This window comes from Durotheca rogersii (assembly GCF_024521655.1).
Source record: "Durotheca rogersii strain YMJ 92031201 chromosome Unknown GGS23scaffold_2, whole genome shotgun sequence".
NCBI classification, from domain to species: domain Eukaryota; kingdom Fungi; phylum Ascomycota; class Sordariomycetes; order Xylariales; family Xylariaceae; genus Durotheca; species Durotheca rogersii.
The window spans coordinates 1,591,236-1,609,494 of NW_026251233.1; the positions used below are offsets into that span (position 1 = coordinate 1,591,236).

An 18,259-nucleotide genomic window follows, 5' to 3' on the forward strand; every position below is an offset into this window, starting at 1 on the left:
CACAAACAGATGGCTACGACCGCAGTTCACAGAGGCACCAGGATCCCAACGTCTGGATATGCCTAGAGCCGAAGGGTCGATGCATCGTATGAAGGTCACGTTGCGAACGACTGCGACCACTCGAATATCAACAGAATCGTCGAAAATATCAGACGCCTTATCTACCTGAAATGTCTCCGCAGTTAAACGACAGCGTGTTTCAGTGGCTGCCTTGTTCTTTCAACTATTTTGTTCTAGTTCATTCATTCTGTGGCTTATTTTAGCAACGCAGATTCTTATTCAGTAGCGTCCAGCGCGGGGGGCTCATCTCAGTCCGAATCCCTACGAGATCCTGTAGCCTAGCCCAAGACTCTAGGGATGAGATCCTTAAATCCTCTCCTCGAGCCGACCGTGCCGCTGCTGCGAGTGGGGACGGCGATCTCGCCAAGGTCAGCTAAAACAAGGCATCAAGATGCGCCACGAGAGAGATATAAAACGATCGACATGGACGGAATGGCTTCGACTCGGGGACTAGAACACTTTGGAACTACTGAGAAACGACTTTTCGTTTTTGAGTATCAGCCACTAACATCAAACATGCTTCTCAAGACCGTTGCCGCCGTGGCATCACTTATGATAGCCACGGTGTGCGGCAAGGTTGTGAGGTATCCACGTCCGTCCATTTACCAGAAGTCGGCGCACTTCGGTTTGAAGGTAGACGGCACCGACATGTACACGGTCAGCTACGCGCGCTACGACTACGTCCAACTCTCGATGGAGGAGGGCAAGCCCACGGAATTCCGGATCCGCACGCTCGACAAGAAGCCCATTACCTCCTTCAGAATCACCCCGCAGAAGCTGCCCATCAGCGCGAAAGCCCAGGGCAACGAGCTCGTGTTCTCGGTCAAGAAGGCGCATTACCTCATCGTCAAGATCAACGACAAGAAGGAATTCGTCATATTGGCCGACCCCCTGGAGAAAGACGTGCCTAGCCCGTCGGGGAAGAACGTCTTCAACGTGCTCAACTTCGGCGCCGACGCCACCGGGGCCACGGTCACCAAGGGTATCCAGGCGGCCATGGACGCGGCGGCGAAGACGCCGGGCAGCGTCGTCTACGTCCCGCCGGGCCTCTACAGCATGGGGAACCTCCTCCTGCGCAACCGCACGTCGCTGTATCTCGCGGGCGGGTCGGTGCTGCGCTTCACGGGAAATCCGGCGGACTACAAGACCCTGTTCAAGAAGTCGGACCTGCACCCGGGCACGTGGTGGATCCAGACGGAGTTCGACTCGTTCGACATCAAGGTGTACGGGCGCGGGACGATCGACGGCAACGGGCGGGCGACGCGCGAGAACAAGTACATGGCGGACCTGCTGGTGCCGGCGGGGACGACCAACTTCCGGTGCGACGGGGTGCTGGTGCGGGACAGCTCGTTCTGGGCGGTGACGCCGATCCAGGTGACGGAGGCGACGATCACGAACATCAAGATCCTCAACCGGTTCGACGTGACGCAGGACGACGGGATCGACGTGATCGAGTCGACCAAGGTGCGGGTGCGGCGGGCGATCGCGATCGGCAAGGACGACAGCTTCTCGACCAAGACGTGGCCGGCGGACACGGGCACGACGGTGCCGTACCCGTACGCGCCGCGGGCGCAGCGCGACGTCTTCTTCGACGACTGCGTCGCGTGGTCGGACACGTACGGGTACAAGCTGGGGCAGGGCGTGCACGAGGACCAGGAGGCGATCACGTTCCAGAACGGGGTGGTGTACGACGCCGCGGTCGGCTTCGGCATCGACCACAAGTTCGGCTCGGCGACGGCGCGCCGCATCGCCTTCAAGAACATGGACGTCGAGCGCCTCCACGGCAACGCCCACGGCCAGGCCGCCTGGATGACCGTCTACGTCCAGAACACCGGCCGCGGCGTCGGCCCCGTCCGCGACGTCTGGGTCAAGAACGTCCGCGCCCGCGCCCGCGGCTCCCGCCCCGCCTTCCTCCAGGGCTACAACGCCTCCGCCATGGTCAGCGGCGTCACCCTCACCAACATCCGCATGGGCGCCGACGGCAAGCGCGCCACCTCGCTGAAGGAGATGAACATCCTCGAGACCAACTTCTCTGAGAACATCAAGGTCGTCAACTGAGGTGGGCGGGTCTGGGTACCCGGGGGGTTTCTCCGCATGCTTCGAGAGAATGAACCCTAGGTTGGGTTGTTGACCGAAGGGGGAGGGGAAGAAAAAAAAAAAGGGTGTTATTTTTGCTGTGTCTTGTACATACTTTGTTACTAACCTTGTATTGATCTCATCTTCTCATCTTGGCTGCATATGCCACGCTGTGGCTCGAACCACCCGATTCTTGGCCCTACATTCGGTGCAGGTACATACTCATAGATAAACCTCCCTCCAGGAGGTACCTAGTGCGGTGTCCATGGTAGTAGGCCTTTCGTAGCATTCCGTTTTTGATATTCCTTATGCTCATTGTCGGTTCCATGTATTCTGGTCGTTTGGCCATTCGTAGCCGTGCCTCCTTGTTTCGGGGGCATCAATATCGCGAACCTGGCCACCGCCAGGTAGGTACTTAATCGCGGTAATTAGGATTGAGGCGGAGCCTGGTCCTAGGGACGATCGACTTATTTATGAGACCGATTCTTCTACCTACTACTATACGTATAGTAGTATGCGTTGCCGAGACGAACCGGGACGGGGACTCATGTGGTGCCCAGTTCTATGTAGAGCCAGGCATTCCAACCCGACTTGCATCGTGGCTGGGTCAGACCAAGACATGTCCAAGCGCCGAAACAGTGGGGGGTAGGAGGTAATACCGTATTATTCACTCCTAGCTGAGACAACGTTGGCTGCCTTCGAAGGCTCCGCAGGAGTAGTCGTGCCACGACCCCCGAAAGCAGGCGACGGGGATCCGGGAAGACAGCTGCTGCCTAAAAGTGAGGTTGGAGGGGCGCATCTTCTACGCGTTGGGTATACTAATACCAATCAAGGTTGATGGAACGAAAAACAATTTGTAGGAATCATTGACAGGATATGTCTAGAGAATTGCGGATTGCATCGACGGTTTGCCGCCTTCGTGGTTCATATCTGGTGAACTCGTTCGATATGACTTTATGTGCCCGGTGCTCCGTGGACACAAAGATCCGAACAGGAGAGGGGGGGGGGGAACGACATGGAGAACGGCGGTATGGTCGCGCTACGAAATTTGGATCGGCTTGATTAATGGACACGCTCCTAGAGGGCACGCACAGGTACGGGTGACGACGGTATTATACATACCTACTTACGGTTGGTATTAAACGGGAGTGATCCCTCCAGGCGCTGGGGTTTCTTGTCAGACGCGGTCCGCAAACCCTCCCCCAAACTGCCAATTGAAGAGTTCAAGCTGGTGACACTTTGGTGCTACTATCTCCTGAGGTTCCGCTGTCGCGGTAACCAGTGGGTCTCACACAAGTCGAGTACGGTGGCTTTCGCCAGAATGAACATATGCGTATACGCGTAATGGCCCGGGACCGATCTCCTAGGCCCTCCTCGACCGATCGGATCCGATGGATACCGAGATCTGGTTGGTCTTCTCAGCAACCCACTCCAAACTGGCCAGCAGCAAAACATATCGATGCCGCAATGCTGGTTAGGGCTTCGTGTTCGTATGTAGGTACGGGCCGGTATCTCAGCCGTCGGTGTGGTTGTGGTTTTCTGGGCCACCTGGGCAGCGGCTTCAATACAATAGGTATTGGGTGTATCGACATGTCGGTGAGGCTCAACTGAGTGTCGATATCAGGTACGCGTCCGTGCGGGTGGTGTGTTTTTCGCGATGCGACTCGTCGTACGTTGAGAGGAAGGGGTAACAGGCAACGAGCAAGGTGTGTGTGTACTTCGAGCTTGTTGGCAGCTCCAGCGTTACCAGGCCTGCGGGGATAACCACGCGACGGCACGTCGCTATCTCGTCTCGAACCAGCACAGCGCCTATCTTTCGCGGTAACTCTGGTTCCAACTGCAGAGATGACAGGGACTAATGTTGGTAGGGAGGCAGGTTCGGTAGATATATTGCAGAGTCTCGTCCAGTGATATATCGCATCCATATGCCCCTCTCAAAAAAACCCTCCGACTATCCTTGTTCCTTGCTACGTGCCACGACCAACCGATTTCTCGCGGTTATAGCGACGCTGGACACACTAACCGGCCTTCTAATGTGCCCTCCACTTCGTCCACCTTGACAGGCTCTAGTGCCTACCTACGCATCCGATTCTCGTCACGTACTCGAGTACCTTCTCTTGGCAGAAGGGATAAGAGAGGGGCAGGCCCATGTGCAACGCGGGGCAATCCTGGGTCTGTCTTGGGTGGAAGTTGACGATGTAAAAAGTTGAGGTCCTCAAATATGCGTTGAGACGTGTCCTCGTTTCTCTCGCAGGTTCGTGGCTAAGGCGCATATGCTCTTGGTAATAGAGCCTGAGCCGGAAATTCACTGCGATGTCTTGACCATCTTACCTGCCTTACCGCCTCGACAAGCAGTGTAGGTATCTGTCATGTCGCATCGCTAGATGGCCAGCCTGGCATGCATATGGCCTCGACGATTTAGCTGTTTCTCAGACTAGCCCCGACCGAGGCTGCAGCGACCCGAACTAAGGAACGCAAGCCGCTTTTCGACGGTTCCCCTGGGCACTCTAGAGGTCGGTTCCTAGGGTTAGAGAGACCCCTGCAGACTTCGGCGGCGAATCAACACCCCCGGCTGGTACGGGTTTCGGTCCGCTACGAACTAATAGTCGACATATCATCAAGTGAGTGGAGATTTGTATTGTAGGAGACGCCTTGCTCCTTAACCACGACGAGGTTGACCGCCAGAATCATGATAAGTAAACATCAAAACACTGCAAGGAACCGTTCTACACTCTTCAGATTGGAAACCACGGACACAAGCTCCTTGTGGCGCACTGAAATTAATGTGACGGTTCTGCTGATTCCCTGTAGAGTTCGCTCGGGGGGTTGTTGGAGCTGTGATGTCTTCGCGTGTCTAGTCTAGGTAGAGAGTGCCGCCTTGCTGTGTGCCAAAAAGAAAAATCCCCAGATAATATCAGGCTCCCTTTCCACGCATCCTTAAGCACCTAACCCGTCCTGATCCCGCGCTTCCAAACCAATCTTCCTCGTCCTAAGCCTGCGGTGCCGGTTGGGCAGCGGCCAGAATCTTAGGCAGCCATTCGGCAGTGTACGCGCTGTCGGCGAACTCGATCAGATCATCGACCGTCTTGCCGTCTTCGCTGACCGTCACGATCCAGATGTACTCGTTCTGGTACACGCCGGCTTTCATCTCCGAGTACGACTCGAGGTGCATCGTCACCTTGCGCGTGACGACGTCGACGGCCGGTTCCTCTCCCTCGATGATGGAGAGCCGGAATGCCGAGGCTTGGGCCTGTATCATCTTCACCATCGCTGATAGGTAGGGCGGACCCTGTACCGGCTGCTTCAGGCTCGCGGGGAGGAGGCGGATCCTGCAGTTGGGACTACAGTAGCGCACGATTTCCACTTCGCTGAATTCGTTGAAAGACTGTAGGAAGAGCTTTGCAGTCTCCAGGATCTGCTCTCGCGTGGGCGACATTGCGATTCTGCGCGGCTTGTGTCTTAATTTTGTAGGTAGGTCGTGTAATATGACGATTGCTTTCCGTTTGGCTTGTTGGTGTGTCCGCTGTCGACTTCATGCATCGGTGACCAGGCAGAGTGGCACTCTTTATAGCCGCGTCCTCTTCTCATTCAGCTTGCTGCGAGTTATAATTGCGCGTCGATATACCTACCTAGATACATGGATCAGAACATCCTCTCTGTCTTATTCTAGTAGTAATGGGCCCGCTCTTACCACGTAATGCAGACTGCCCACTTGAAGCACCATATCAAGTTAAGCACATGCGATGCCCTGACGCTCCCGCCGGTTGAGCCAGCTCTTCTCCAGAGCTGCTGGGCTAGCGGATCCTCTGGCTAAGTTCCTTTCCAGGTTGACGGCACAGAAAGCCACGCGGGGGAGAAAATAGGGATAATCCCTGGTGCTTGGCAGCACACATGCATCCTATAGCTCGGGTGTAATCTAATAGTCTTGCGCCCCCGCAAATGCGGGTTGACCCAAGGCGCTCCCATCACTTTGTCCCTCTGCGCAGACAGACACTATCACATATTCTTCCGACGCATACCGACGTGCTCTTCTTAGTGTTCGACATTTATCCCTGCCGGTCCGTAGTCGCTGAGGAAATTTTTAACGATTAACTACCTACGCGCCAACTCGGTTTTCGTCGGTGGATTCGTCGAACTTGTCCTACACTCAGTCGTCTCACTGGAGGCGAGTTGGGTTCATCAGGCGTCCCTCATCTTATCGATTCGACTCACCGAACGTAATCTCGGTCCCTGCCGAAGCCGACCATTGCTAGCTGTACGGTTGGTCGTGGACAGTAATATATGAGAGGGTAGGAAAGGGCCAGCAGGTTCAATAAACGAAAGGACGCTTATAGCTAAGTGTCTAGCGGTGTGCTCTATCAAGTCTGCTTCGAAACACATCATCTGATGCATCCATATCCCACACTTCGGCGTCAAGAGATAAACTCCGATATCCTGGTTGTGTTGATTCATCTATCCCCTATTATCAAGTAGTCGCGCCATAAACCAGCATATGTCGTTGGAGCGGCTCGTCTGTCCGCCACCCCGCGCCCATTCGCACGTCTGATAGCACCTCGTGGTGGCGCCCGAGGGTTCGCTAGGGTGACCCGGAACGGGCCTTGACGATACTCGCTAAGAGAGACTCTGGGATGGGGTGGTTGAACATCATGGATTCACCATCGCTGGTGTTATCCTGGATCGTCAGTTTGTCAATGTCCCTCCACGTATCCACTTCGGAGACCGGCGAATTGAGCATAAGTGACCTCTGAAGCGACTTGTTCCGCTGGATGATTCTCTCCTTAGGCTCTACCTTTTTCAGCGCCGAATCGGTGGCCACATCGCCGGTGCTGTCGAGAGAGAGAGTAGCAGTGTCTTCGGAAGTTAGGGTGATGGTCCCATCGTCTTGAAAGGTACATCCGTTAGTATGTCTGGTGGGCAGGCAATGCGTCTTGGAGGTAGGGGATCGTACCCATGACTTCGCGGCCCTGAATGACGCCCTGTATACGTGGAATGTTGCTTGTTCCTACGACTGCCCTCATGGAAGCATTCAGATTCTCCAAAGCCTCCTTATTGACCTTTATCAAACCTTCCGAGTTGCGGACCAGGCCGACGTTGTATAGAAGGGTGTAAGATATCAGACGAACCTTGGAATGCCCAAGATCCTGCATGATGTTCTGGAGATTTGCCTTGTCTCCGGGGTCTGAGAACAGCGAGCTGGCGGCGCGCTCGGGAGTCCCTCGTTCCAGTGGCTGTATAGTCGACTGTAGATAACCCTTCAATTTCTTCCCGTGTCTGCCCACATCCTCGATCGCCCTCTGAACGTCTTCTATCTTCAGCGCCTGTTCGGCGCTGATCAGCCCCACCAACCGATTGATGCGGGAGACTTCACGTCCGTGTTGCCTGAGGAGCTGGCACAGATCCTTGTCGCTGCTGAGCGCGCTTATGAGCCGTTCGAGGAGGCCTAGAGATTGCTCTAGTGTAGCTTCGACTGTAGCCACAAGGTTAGACGCCTCCGCCTACGCCGATGTCAGTCTATCACGATACGCGATGTCGGGGCGTCAGACTCACCATCGCACCTATCACCGAAGGGCGGAAGCATTGATTAGAGGGTTGGAGGACAGGTTGATAGCTTTGGGGTCAGCCAAAATAAAAATTTTCGCCGCCTCAAAGATTAGAATGTGGCTGTTTGCATGTGACGGCTGGTGGGAGATTTCGTTGAAGCTAGGAAGACGCAGTTCTTGCGATATTTTACCGCCTTGGGCCAATACGCGATACTCTCGGCCATACTGTTTACAGTCATATACTGGTTAATTTCTTGTTACTCTTTTAGTCCCTCCATGTTGGTTCTTCGTTTTCCTATGGACTGATGTATGGAATCCATCACAATACGAATCAACCCAGCCAAGCATTCAAACCCACAGAATCGCAGGTAAATCTCTCCAATGAACTAGGCATGGCCACTGTCCTCGCCTTCGACCTTTATTTTCTTGCTCGAGGCCATCCTGTTGTCATCGGCGTCCTCGAGGGCCCGCTTCTTTCTAGATGGTGTAGCTTGTTGATCCGCTCCCTCCTTGTTCTCGAACCAACCCATTTTTTTGCATATCTGTCTAAACCTCTCCTTGGCCGACTTGCCGTCTTTCATATCAAGGGGTTTGGCGATACCATCCCAGTCGGTTAGCCGAGGCTTGCTTGTCGCATCGCAATTTTTGAAGATCACGTTGAGAATCTTCAACTCGACGGCAGTAATTTGAGACGCGCCATCGCCTCCGACGCAACCGGAGTCTTTGCGAGATTTACGAGGCATCTAAGAGGATGGATTTATCAGCAACGATAAGCCTGTCGATGAAAAGGAGACAGGGCAACTATGGCAGCCATCCGACTCCAAAACGCACCTTGTTCTGACTCGATGACGGAGACCGATTGAGGTAGCTCACCTGATTGTTATGCTATGCCCGAGTCCTAGGTGGTTCTTTATGTCGTGCGAGTGGTAGTGCTCAACCGATGGAATGTCGGTGATGCCAAGGTTGACGTGTGGAGGCTCCTGTGGAGAGTGGCAAGATGGACGTGATGATGTTGTGTGGTGAAGCGGGAGGATACAAGCTTGAACAGATTCTGATGTTTATAAACTGCGCGCAAAATATGGCTTGTTCCTTCCACGATCACTAGACTCGGTGCGCATACAAATAAGGCGGTTGAGTGGGCGACGATCAAGACGTTTGGGATGATCCCGAGGTGGCTAGGGAACAACATAACATACCAAGTATAGGAAAGACACTAGTAAGGAACATGTAAGACGAGGTATACTGTACACAAGGTTCAAACCTGTGGCTATTCCGCTTCGCTGAATATACTTAATAGTATATGAACTGCAACTTACATCGGAAAAAATATCGATGAGTTGCGATTATCTGGTATAATAGCATCTGACGATCATAGCGTAATAGGTCGATGGCCCCGCACAAGCAATCCAGGATATTTAAGACACTAGCGCGCTTCTTCGCGTCATCTAGGTCCCAGACGAGCGCCATGTCAGGACGTGGTATAGCACCGCAGCCAAGGATAGACGAGTTGTTAAAAGATGGTGGGTAGGTATAGGAGAGAGTCTGGAAGCTTCGAAGCCCGATTAGCTGAATCTCGAAGCAGCTAGGTGCTGAGAATATGATATTACACGCGCGTCATGGTGTCGATGAGCACAGCAAGGAATCTTGAGAGGTTCAAGGCGAAACCCGCGGGCATTATCCTCTGGGTAGTGATAGAAACTTATAAAGACTACGTGTATGGAATGACACATTTCCTGAGTCGTTCAATCCTCTTGCTTAAAAGTATTGTGCGTGTCTGCCAGGCGTCTTCGCCTCCCTCTAACAGTTTCACCTTTTGGAGCCACGACAATCACCCGCATCGTTGCCAGGCAGCGTATTTACGAACGCAATTGTCTCCCCAGAGGACGAAATCGAGAGGCCGATTATTCCTCCAGTCTGCTGGGGCTGGTTAGCGGGTTACACCAGTTCCTGTGTCTTGGTGAGCCAAGATCCACCGAGAAAGACCTGCTGGATCTCCGAGGCAAGGTGTGTCTTCCACATAGCTATGAAATGCAATCCGCGGAAACGCCTATGCTGAAAGTAATATCAGGCCATCTTCATCACGGGGGTGAACGCAGATCTATGGAAGAAGATCGCCTGGATCATCTATTCTCGGAATGCCAAGGTCTACATGATGGCGCGTTCTAAGGCGAGGACCCGAACGGCCATAAATACCATTAGAGTCACGATGCTTAAGTGTAGCGGGGAGTTGATCTTTATATACTTGGGCTTGGCCGGCCTCACCACCATGAAGGTATCGGCGGAAACACTCCTCCAAAGGGAGCAGAGACTCGGCGTGCTCTTCAGTGCGTCGAGTGCCCGGAGAAGGGTTCTAAGACGGCACAGGGCTACGAGCTGCAGTTGGGGGTGAACTGCGTGGGACCGTTCGCACTCACGAAGCTGCTCACGCCAATGCTTATGGCGGCGGCGGCGGCCCCCGGAAACGTGAGGGTGGCGTGGAAGCAGTCAGGGGGAGAATCAGTGATCCTGCGCGACTTCGACGAGCGCCTGCCGGCGATCACGACCAGCGGCGGCACGCTCGACCGCTGCGGCGCTAGCGAGCTTGGAAACTATCCAAAATGATACGAGGCGCTGGCAGATCACTTGCCATTTCCATCGCTGTTGTCCTGTCTTGGACAGCATGTCATACGAATTGACCATATATAGGTGTTGTTTACCGCTCTATGTACTTGGATCTTAGAACATCACAATGACGCTTGTTTTATAGCATAATGCTATGACTAGTAGTATACCGTCAACATCGCAACTAAGGTTATGAGGGGAGTATAAGGATCAGTGGGAGCACGTAAGGGCATTAACTGGTTGGCCCACGAGTCAGGATTTCTTAATGACCTGATTATGGGAGCCAGCTGGTTAACACTAAGTACATGCAGAAATTATTTCAAACCACCGCTCAGTCCTAACGCGCTCATAAAAAACATGACTTAGTTTAACCTTAGCTTTGCCTTGATTCAAGCGATCTGGGGAATCGTATAAATGGCTATATCGAAGCTTCAGAATAACTGGTGAATTAGTCATACGTTAAGCGAGTGAGCAGTGGCTATAGTATTGATAATTTGTCGTTCTAAACAGACGAAATGTTGAATGAGTGAATCCTTAGCTCCACCAACAGCCACCCAAGGATCATTTCCGAGAAGAAACAGGTTGCTGCTAGCTTGAGTGACCACTTTGTTACTCAAGTTATGCTCTTGACCTCGGCAGAGGAAAAGCAGTAATCCATTAATACTCAGAGTTCCCAATCCTGCTTACGCAAGCCAAAGACCGGGATATTGGCCGGGAACCCAACCCAGGAGTCACACCTAGCTCAGCGAAGCCAGTAGTACAGAGCCGCTGCATGTAAAGTTAGCTTGCACAAATGTTCGGAGCTTAGATTTCCGTACCTTGGTCGAGTGGCACTTGCTTCCACGACTTTGTTTCTTGCTCACGCGTCAGCATCCCGAACCTGGACAGCCTCGGAGACCAGACGCCGTAGACGCGTTCGTTCTTAGTGGCGCGGCCATCGACCTCAAGAATCTGGTCTGACACGTATATCTCACCCGTACCAACGCCATCCTCTGTGTCCCCAAGCTTTTCCCTTGCTTTCTGCATGTCTATCTCCGACACCTTGTCCTTGCAAACACGTACGCACCAAAAGGAGTCCTTGGGTTGTAAATGAATCCAGGGATTCTTTCCAAATTCGTACTCCAACTCACTCAGTGGTGTGAATACTGTGCGGTGCTTTGCCGGATCGAAAGTGAAGATGCTAACAAGTGTCTCTTCACCAATATTGCATTTCCCCAATGCCAAAGGCAAGCCGTTCCGGATAGCGTTGTAGATCCAAGCTATAATTGGACGGTCTTCTGCCAATTCACGATTATTCTCGCTTGTGTTCGACATTTCGGTCGGTGGCTCCGACATTCTAAGCAGCGCAATATCGACGCCTTTGGCGTCTGTGTACGTTAAGGCGTATGCCAAGCCGCGCTCTTCTCCTGTTGCATTAATAGCAACGCGCATTCGAGGAGTTGGCTTTTTTGTGAGAAAAGTGTCCTTGGCTATATGTGCTGGCCACCAGCCTTCCCCGTGGAACCATTCTTCCAACTCGCTCATGAAGTAGAATATCTCGTTTGGGGATCTGAATTGACGTCCCATGACTGCCGATACGATGAGCTCCAAAATGTCCCGACGGCCTAACGTCAAAAGCCGGCGAACCAGGAGCTGGAAGAGGAAGAGGAAGAATCTGCTCGCATGCTCTTCTCTGTTCCTTGCTTCACCCGACTGCTCCTGCTTGAGAATATCATCCCTTAGGCAGTCAAGTTCGTGAAAGGGTTCAATGTCCCAGAGTAGACCTTTGACAACAATTTTGCGGTTGAGGACTATGCATTTACTTCCATTCCTGAGTTGACTCCGGAATCGAGTATGTGGAGATTGACCCTGTAATAACATATTTAGGGGGATCTCATCGAATGGTAGCCATGAAGCTAGGTGCCCTGAAGGAAATTCTGTGTCCGTCTTCGAGGAAGCCCTTTGTGCCCATTCGGCCATGGTCCTTTCACCCAATAGAGGACTCAGGTCTCCATTGTATAGCGCCAGGGCAATGATGCAAGTAGAAAATGTGAGATTGGCTTTGGTGGCACTCTCGATATCGATTCGGTAAGGACAGTCGACGAGGTTTCCAATAATAGCGAGTTTGTCGGAAGACAGCGTACATCCTTTACGGATGAGGAGAGTGAAAGCAGCTGGAATTGACATGTTGAATTTACGGACTGTAGAAGGTGTACGTCTTGACTCTCTATTTAAACTACGCAGCGTTAGCTCTAAGAAACTGTGAGCAATTACCTGATCAGATAATTGATATTATGCCTTACCTTCCCATTCTCACCCACCAATGCATGGACTCAATGTTGTCGTCGGTCAGGATGAAGACTATTTCGCTAGGGTCCAGGGTACCAAAGAGGGGGTTGCCTGCAAGATTAGCGGTCATGGCACTATTGATTTTCATGTGAATAAGCTCGACAATTTGGCTGTGGTCCAGCTCCCACGCCCTCCGGACGCTCTGTGTGCGATGCTCGCCCTTGATGTTGTAAGCGGTGGCTTCGAATTCCCAGGCCTCTCCAGACACATCCACACCATCCTCCCAGCCGATCAGATATGCCAAATTGTCAGGTGGCGAGCTAGAAAGCTCTTGTATAGTCCATGCACGAGTGAACCATCTGTCCCCTACAATCCGTTCCCTCAGTTCCTCGTGAACCCCGAATTGGCGGATCCCTGGGATGGCATGCACGTCCTGGAGTGTCTGAACGTGACAATCCATAACCACCAACGTAACAGCGGCATTTCGATACACGAGGTGCATACTCTGAATACCCTTCTGTTTATCTTCTGGGTCATTCTGGTAAATGCACTCCTGGTCGATCCAGATCTTTCTTATGCCCTTGGCCGCTGCAAACTCCAGACCCCGGGACAGAATATCCAATGGTGCTGTGGTTCCTATTGTTTCGTAATTTCCTGGCTGGTTTCTGCAAGGGACTCGTATGCGTCGTCTGACTGGGTTGGCATCATATCGCCAGCGATAGGATATGGCAACATACGGTTCGCTTGTGGTCTGATCCCTATTGTTTTCGATAAGCTCGAAATCGTAATCCGGGTTTTCAGCGGCGACAACAAAGCGCAGATTCTGTGCCCACGATTCAATCGAAGAGGTGGGAAACATGAGCTTCTGGGCTTCCTCAATCTTTTCTAGTAGTTGACCCTCGGCGATGTTTTGCAAAACTTCTAGGGTGTCATCTTTCATATCCATCATAACACCTTTTTTCTTCAATAGCAGCTCCACGACCTCTGTATGCCCATTCCTAAGTGCCCATTGTAGAGCCGTCCCATTTGTACCGTTTGCCCCGACGAAGGCCCCTTTCTCTAACAGCAGTTGCACTACCGCCTTGTGCCCGTTGCACGCTGCAGAGACTAAGGCTGTGTCTCCATCCTTGTCTTCAGCCTCGAGGATGGCCACATTAATCCTGGGGTCCGAAAGCAACAATCGTACTACCGCTTCGTGTCCATGGCCAGCTGCAGCAATCAATGGTGTGACTCCATTTACTTTCATGTCTATGCTAGCGCCGTACTCGAATACTAGCAGATGTGCCACTGCCTCGTGTCCGTACTGAGCCGCATAGTACAGTGCTGTCCCTCCATCTTCATCTTTTCCATCAATTTCTGCCCCCTGCTCCAACAACATCTGCACCACTTCAACGAAGTCGAGAAGGGCGGCGTGCGGAAGTGAAGCCGGGCTATGGATCAGCGTAAACCCCAGCTTACTCAATTGAGCGGCTCGTTCAGGATGGTCACTAGGTGTGGCGGCTATGGCACTGTTGGCTTTGCGTATGGCCTGATCAAGATGGCTCTTGTTGCTTGTGCGGAGGAAAAGGAAAAAGTATATGGAGCTGAGGAACCAGTTTTGTTGTCCATCCTGGAAAGGCTCGTCTTCGTAAACCTGAGCAAGACTCTGCAGCTCTTCCAGACTCGATCCTTGAAGTGTTGTATTCATGTCCACTTGATCCTGAAAGAGACTATCCATCTTAACGGTAGTCGGATCGAATTGTAGATGATACGAAGTGTGTCGGCAGGAATGCCTGAATACCCGTCCGTGGTGTAGGTACCGGTCAGTGACGCAGAGTTAGATGATTTTATCGAAGAGAAATCCTTTCTGTAGAATATTAAGCTTGGAAACCTACGCAACTAAAGCTAATGAGCAAGGGCTGAGCCGAGTCAGGTCACTGTAACTGCCGGCGTATATGAGTTATGATTGAGAAGAGCTCCGCCCAGGACGATATGTAATAACAGACGAGCTCAACAGACTGAAGGGGGATACATGCTGCGGTAAGTTCTTAGGGAACACGGAAGCAAAGGCAGCAAAACAAATTAACAGGGCGAAGAAACTAGGTATCTGTATTAATTGTTACCGAGAAATTATTGGAGAGTTTATGTCACAGGTGGGTGCAGGAAACATTACATTTCTTCCTGTATGAAATTGATATCTTTATGTGCGCTGGGGTGTACCGTAATTGGCTTCCTTCAACGCCTGGGAAGTGTAATATGCATGTCTGCTGGGCGACGTGTAAGGCCTCTTCAACTATGAAGATTCACCATTGGGGCCCAAGCAGGCTACAGCCTTGTTGCATAGCCTTTGAGAGGCTATTAATGGGTAAACTTTGCCAAGTGGCGAATTGACTGGCAAAGGTGGTTCGGTCTCTAGTTTCCATAATGTCGTGACTGAGCCTTACTTGATAGCCTATGGCAATTATTTAACGAGTGAGTCGGGTGTTGATGTGAGAGACATTTTTTCCGCAGAGTAAGATCTTAACACGTGGGATCGAGCGTAGGGATGTCGGTTTTTTTTTTTTTAAAATATACCGCTGATATGTTGGCGCGTGTATTCAATAGCTCCAAGATAGCTACGGTACGCCCACGTTACAGTACCCTTTTCTAAACCGTTTAATAGTTACAGCTCGTAGTCAAGAAGCCCTGTTCTTTCCCTTGGTCAAGATGGCTTTTGACGAGGCTCTCTACGCCTCCTCTTTCTGCTAGCAGGAAACGGCACTGCCGTAGAAATACCAGCGAATCCTATAACGTAGTAGTCAAGGCGTCGCCTCAGACCGGGAGAGCTGTTCTTGGGCGTGTAGATAAGCCTGCTTCGACAGATCTTTAAATCTGGGCCAATGCTACAGACAATATTTCGGCGTACGTGATCGTCTGATTGTTACCCGCAACTGGTCCTTCGAAGCCATCCATAATACTACAACAGTCCTTTTGCGTCCTATGATATTAAACAACAACTGGATGGATGCCAAGGACGTATGCAGTGGTGCCCAACGCAACCATTAAAGCTCCAACTGGTTAGTTACTTTGGGACACAGACTGCCCTCCAGATTTTCAAAGCAGGCTGGCACACCTTGAGACCATTCCAGAATGGGCCTCGATTCCATTCGTCCTCCTACTTTTGTTCATATTTGCTATTTTCTTCGACACAGACCCAACCTCGTCTCTGCTCAGCCTGCCGAGGCGACCTGACTTGTTCTCGCTACCAGTTCCCCGACCCCGACGATTAGGACATCCGCCGCGAATTCCTTCCCGATCTAGTTCGCTAATTCCATGGGAACGAGCAAATAGGCCCCGGGGGCGTGCAGCGGCTGGCCCGCGTCGTTATCTTCGGGCTGGATGCCTAACGATCGTGGCGACTTTCACATCGGCGACTCCACAATCACCCCTACCCTCTCCTCGGCGGATTCAGCCTGACAGAACAGCGCCACGTAGCTAAGGCTATGCGTCGCTCCTAGAGAAGTGTGGAAGCCTCGAGCCTCGCTGAAGTGGCTAAAGAACAGCCGCTGCATTCCTCCCAGAGGCTCGAAGGATACGATGAGTATGTCGGCAGGGGTTTCTAGTCCTACTATTATTATCTGGCTGTCGTTGATGGGAGTGGTGGTGCGCCTAGTGTCACAGCAGATACCGAGAAGAGATAGAAACACCTCCTTCTCGATCTGAGCGAAGCCTCACAAGGCATCGACGCTTCTCTTAAGCGCTGCCGTTTCCGAAACGATACCAACTGCCCGCATTACGCCGAGATCGATAAATATCTCTTCCTGACCGCTATTTGAGCGGTATCAGGCCAATGAGTCCTGAAATGTGCAACCAGATGCATAGTTAGATTGGCCAGGGTTCCCGATGACCCCCGAGATGGGAAACAGGATAATGAAGAAGTCGAATTTTTGGAGGAGAACACGAAGGTTCCGGGAGGCTGCGACCTTCGAGAGGACTGTGGCATCCCATTGCGCACGCGTCATTTTCTCTAGGATCGAGTCCAGTATTCCAGTTAGCGGGCCAGGTTCGACATACGTTGAAAACCATCGCCGCGTTGCCACAGCCCCTAATCGGACATCGTTGCTGCGAACTCTTTAAGGACCCACCGAATCGAATCTAGAGAAGAAACATGGCACTTGGGCGCCTGAATGATACCGTTCTGCTTACACAGTCTCTTGGTAACCTCGGAGGCCTCCTCAGAGGCTACACCGGATCTTGATGAGATTATTAGGCTTTTTGCACCCGTGGTGGGCATCCATTCGACTACGGACCCTCCGACCCCCCTAAGCCCTCCCGCGATGAGATATGAGGCATTCTCGTCGAAGGCCCAGGTTCTACGATGGAGGAGTCGTTTCCTCGTCGTATCCTTTCAGCTGAAATCTAGTGTATAGGTAATACTTGAACTATAGGTAGTCGAAATGTCAACTTGAATTAGAATCATTGCGATATTCTTCCCGCTCTGTAAACACCGGAACGCATCTTAAGGTTTGGGATGGCCGAGAACGCCGTTGCCTAACAACCCCACAACCGTGGTGATCACCGTCCTAGCTAATAAGCTATTCCTGTGAAAAAGCAGGTGTCGAAGATCAACACATGTAAACATCATGTTGTTGGCGAACTGTGCTATCGGAAGTGACGCGTTCACAATCATGCCTTCCTTTCCGACCTCGGTAAATCGGCGGAAAAGAGCTATGCACTCTCAAGATGCGAGCCTTCGCCGACAGCGAGTTCATCGCTACGTCCATGCCATAATACCCACCCGTTACTCGCATGATGCCTTAGGTGAAGGTATTGTTTCCGTTGTAGAAAATTCGATCGGGCTGGATGTTGTATTGGTCCACGAGCACCTGTTTCTTATAGTCATAGCCCACCGTCGCATACATCCTGGTGCCGACGCTCTGAGCGAGCTGGATCGCGAGCTGGTCCGTAGCACCGGACGCTGAGAGGATCGAGATCTTCTCCTCTCTCTGCAACCGGACAATTTCGATTAACGAGTGCCACGTGGTAATCCCTAGATTGATTACGGTGCAGGCTTTCTCGAACGAGTCAGAGTCAAGGAGTTTGACGACGGCTCATTTATTAATACTGCGAGGATACGTCCACGTGGATTTGGGGACACATATGTAGACATAGTCGCCTGGCCGCACCGAGTGACCTGAGACACCTGCCTTACAATTCCGGCGGCATCAGACCCAAATCCCAAATCTTCCGGCCCCTTTACGGCGCTGAGTATCTCGCGGAAGTTGGCTTCCCAAGCCCTGGTCTCAACCTCGATAGGTAATGACCACTTACTCTTGGAATTAAACCCTGGTGGTATAACCCCTCTTGTTGGCGCGGCGCCTTACTATTAGTTCTAGTCTAGCTCTAGCGCTTCAACCGCGCCGGGGTAGCTGTCGAATTCATATAATTGAAGGAACCGAACCACTAAGCCAAAGCACCCAACCGGACCGGGCTCATAACTGTCGCGTAAAACGTAGACGCCTACATTGTACGCCTTGCGTATGTAGGCTTATATGGCTGGTTCAACTGCTACGTGACAATAGGCTATTTAAATAAGGGTATCGCGTAAAAAGGCGCGATCGTAGGTCTTAACGCGGTAGTCTGTAAAGGGGTACTCCGTAGAGGGGTAGCTTAGCTTAATCAAACCCGTCATTCTCCTGTGCCCGGCAGACCACTCTGTCCGCCACGATGGCCAGACCTGACGGATCTGGTTCCGG

At 52.1% G+C, this 18,259-nt stretch overlaps 7 protein-coding genes across 7 annotated transcripts; 2 read left to right on the forward strand and 5 right to left on the reverse strand.

Annotated features, from left to right (window-relative positions):
- Positions 1-576: 576 nt before the first annotated feature.
- GGS23DRAFT_602583 (pectin lyase-like protein) lies at positions 577-2,118 on the forward strand (the record flags this gene model as incomplete). The annotated part of the gene is made up of 2 exons (XM_051519347.1): positions 577-639; positions 670-2,118. The coding sequence occupies 2 exons, from the start codon at positions 577-579 to the stop codon at positions 2,116-2,118; spliced, it is 1,512 nt and encodes a 503-aa protein (XP_051376236.1).
- Positions 2,119-4,598: 2,480 nt separating this feature from the next.
- Positions 4,599-5,980, reverse strand: GGS23DRAFT_548750 (uncharacterized protein). Its single transcript, XM_051515171.1, has 2 exons — positions 5,828-5,980; positions 4,599-5,714 (listed from the first exon to the last, which is right to left on the reverse strand). Exon 2 carries the CDS (start codon positions 5,570-5,572, stop codon positions 5,126-5,128), a length of 447 nt encoding a protein of 148 aa, XP_051376237.1. The 5' UTR covers positions 5,573-5,714; positions 5,828-5,980; the 3' UTR covers positions 4,599-5,125.
- A 42-nt stretch (positions 5,981-6,022) lies between these two features.
- On the reverse strand, positions 6,023-7,997 carry GGS23DRAFT_548751 (uncharacterized protein). The gene is made up of 3 exons (XM_051515172.1): positions 7,684-7,997; positions 7,085-7,631; positions 6,023-7,017 (listed from the first exon to the last, which is right to left on the reverse strand). Exons 1-3 carry the CDS (start codon positions 7,684-7,686, stop codon positions 6,713-6,715), a joined length of 855 nt encoding a protein of 284 aa, XP_051376238.1. The 5' UTR covers positions 7,687-7,997; the 3' UTR covers positions 6,023-6,712.
- Positions 7,996-8,572, reverse strand: GGS23DRAFT_548752 (uncharacterized protein). The gene is made up of 2 exons (XM_051515173.1): positions 8,508-8,572; positions 7,996-8,419 (listed from the first exon to the last, which is right to left on the reverse strand). The coding sequence occupies exon 2, from the start codon at positions 8,417-8,419 to the stop codon at positions 8,063-8,065; it is 357 nt and encodes a 118-aa protein (XP_051376239.1). The 5' UTR covers positions 8,508-8,572; the 3' UTR covers positions 7,996-8,062.
- Positions 7,996-8,988, reverse strand: GGS23DRAFT_548753 (uncharacterized protein). Its single transcript, XM_051515174.1, has 2 exons — positions 8,550-8,988; positions 7,996-8,250 (listed from the first exon to the last, which is right to left on the reverse strand). Exon 1 carries the CDS (start codon positions 8,863-8,865, stop codon positions 8,587-8,589), a length of 279 nt encoding a protein of 92 aa, XP_051376240.1. The 5' UTR covers positions 8,866-8,988; the 3' UTR covers positions 7,996-8,250; positions 8,550-8,586.
- Positions 8,989-9,292: 304 nt separating this feature from the next.
- On the forward strand, positions 9,293-10,277 carry GGS23DRAFT_592838 (uncharacterized protein; the record flags this gene model as incomplete). Its single annotated transcript, XM_051517939.1, has 4 exons — positions 9,293-9,390; positions 9,557-9,680; positions 9,745-9,948; positions 10,002-10,277. The coding sequence occupies 4 exons, from the start codon at positions 9,293-9,295 to the stop codon at positions 10,275-10,277; spliced, it is 702 nt and encodes a 233-aa protein (XP_051376241.1).
- Positions 10,278-10,559: 282 nt separating this feature from the next.
- GGS23DRAFT_548756 (uncharacterized protein) lies at positions 10,560-14,407 on the reverse strand. Its single transcript, XM_051515175.1, has 3 exons — positions 12,560-14,407; positions 11,096-12,492; positions 10,560-11,045 (listed from the first exon to the last, which is right to left on the reverse strand). Exons 1-3 carry the CDS (start codon positions 14,260-14,262, stop codon positions 11,020-11,022), a joined length of 3,126 nt encoding a protein of 1,041 aa, XP_051376242.1. The 5' UTR covers positions 14,263-14,407; the 3' UTR covers positions 10,560-11,019.
- Positions 14,408-18,259: the final 3,852 nt, after the last annotated feature.

Bases quoted from the DNA above. Each gene is read 5' to 3' on its own strand.
- GGS23DRAFT_548756 (XM_051515175.1), bottom strand. From the start codon at position 14,262: ATGGATAGTCTCTTTCAGGATCAAGTGGACATGAATACAACACTTCAA. The intron at 12,493-12,559 runs GTAAGGCATAAT...AACGCTGCGTAG, and splicing joins TGGTGGGTGAGAATGGGAAG to TTTAAATAGAGAGTCAAGAC. The intron at 11,046-11,095 runs GTACGGAAATCT...CTTTACATGCAG, and splicing joins GCAAGTGCCACTCGACCAAG to CGGCTCTGTACTACTGGCTT.
- GGS23DRAFT_548752 (XM_051515173.1), bottom strand. From the start codon at position 8,419: ATGCCTCGTAAATCTCGCAAAGACTCCGGTTGCGTCGGAGGCGATGGC.
- GGS23DRAFT_548750 (XM_051515171.1), bottom strand. From the start codon at position 5,572: ATGTCGCCCACGCGAGAGCAGATCCTGGAGACTGCAAAGCTCTTCCTA.
- GGS23DRAFT_548753 (XM_051515174.1), bottom strand. From the start codon at position 8,865: ATGTTGTTCCCTAGCCACCTCGGGATCATCCCAAACGTCTTGATCGTC.
- GGS23DRAFT_548751 (XM_051515172.1), bottom strand. The intron at 7,018-7,084 runs GTACGATCCCCT...GTACCTTTCAAG, and splicing joins TCAGGGCCGCGAAGTCATGG to ACGATGGGACCATCACCCTA.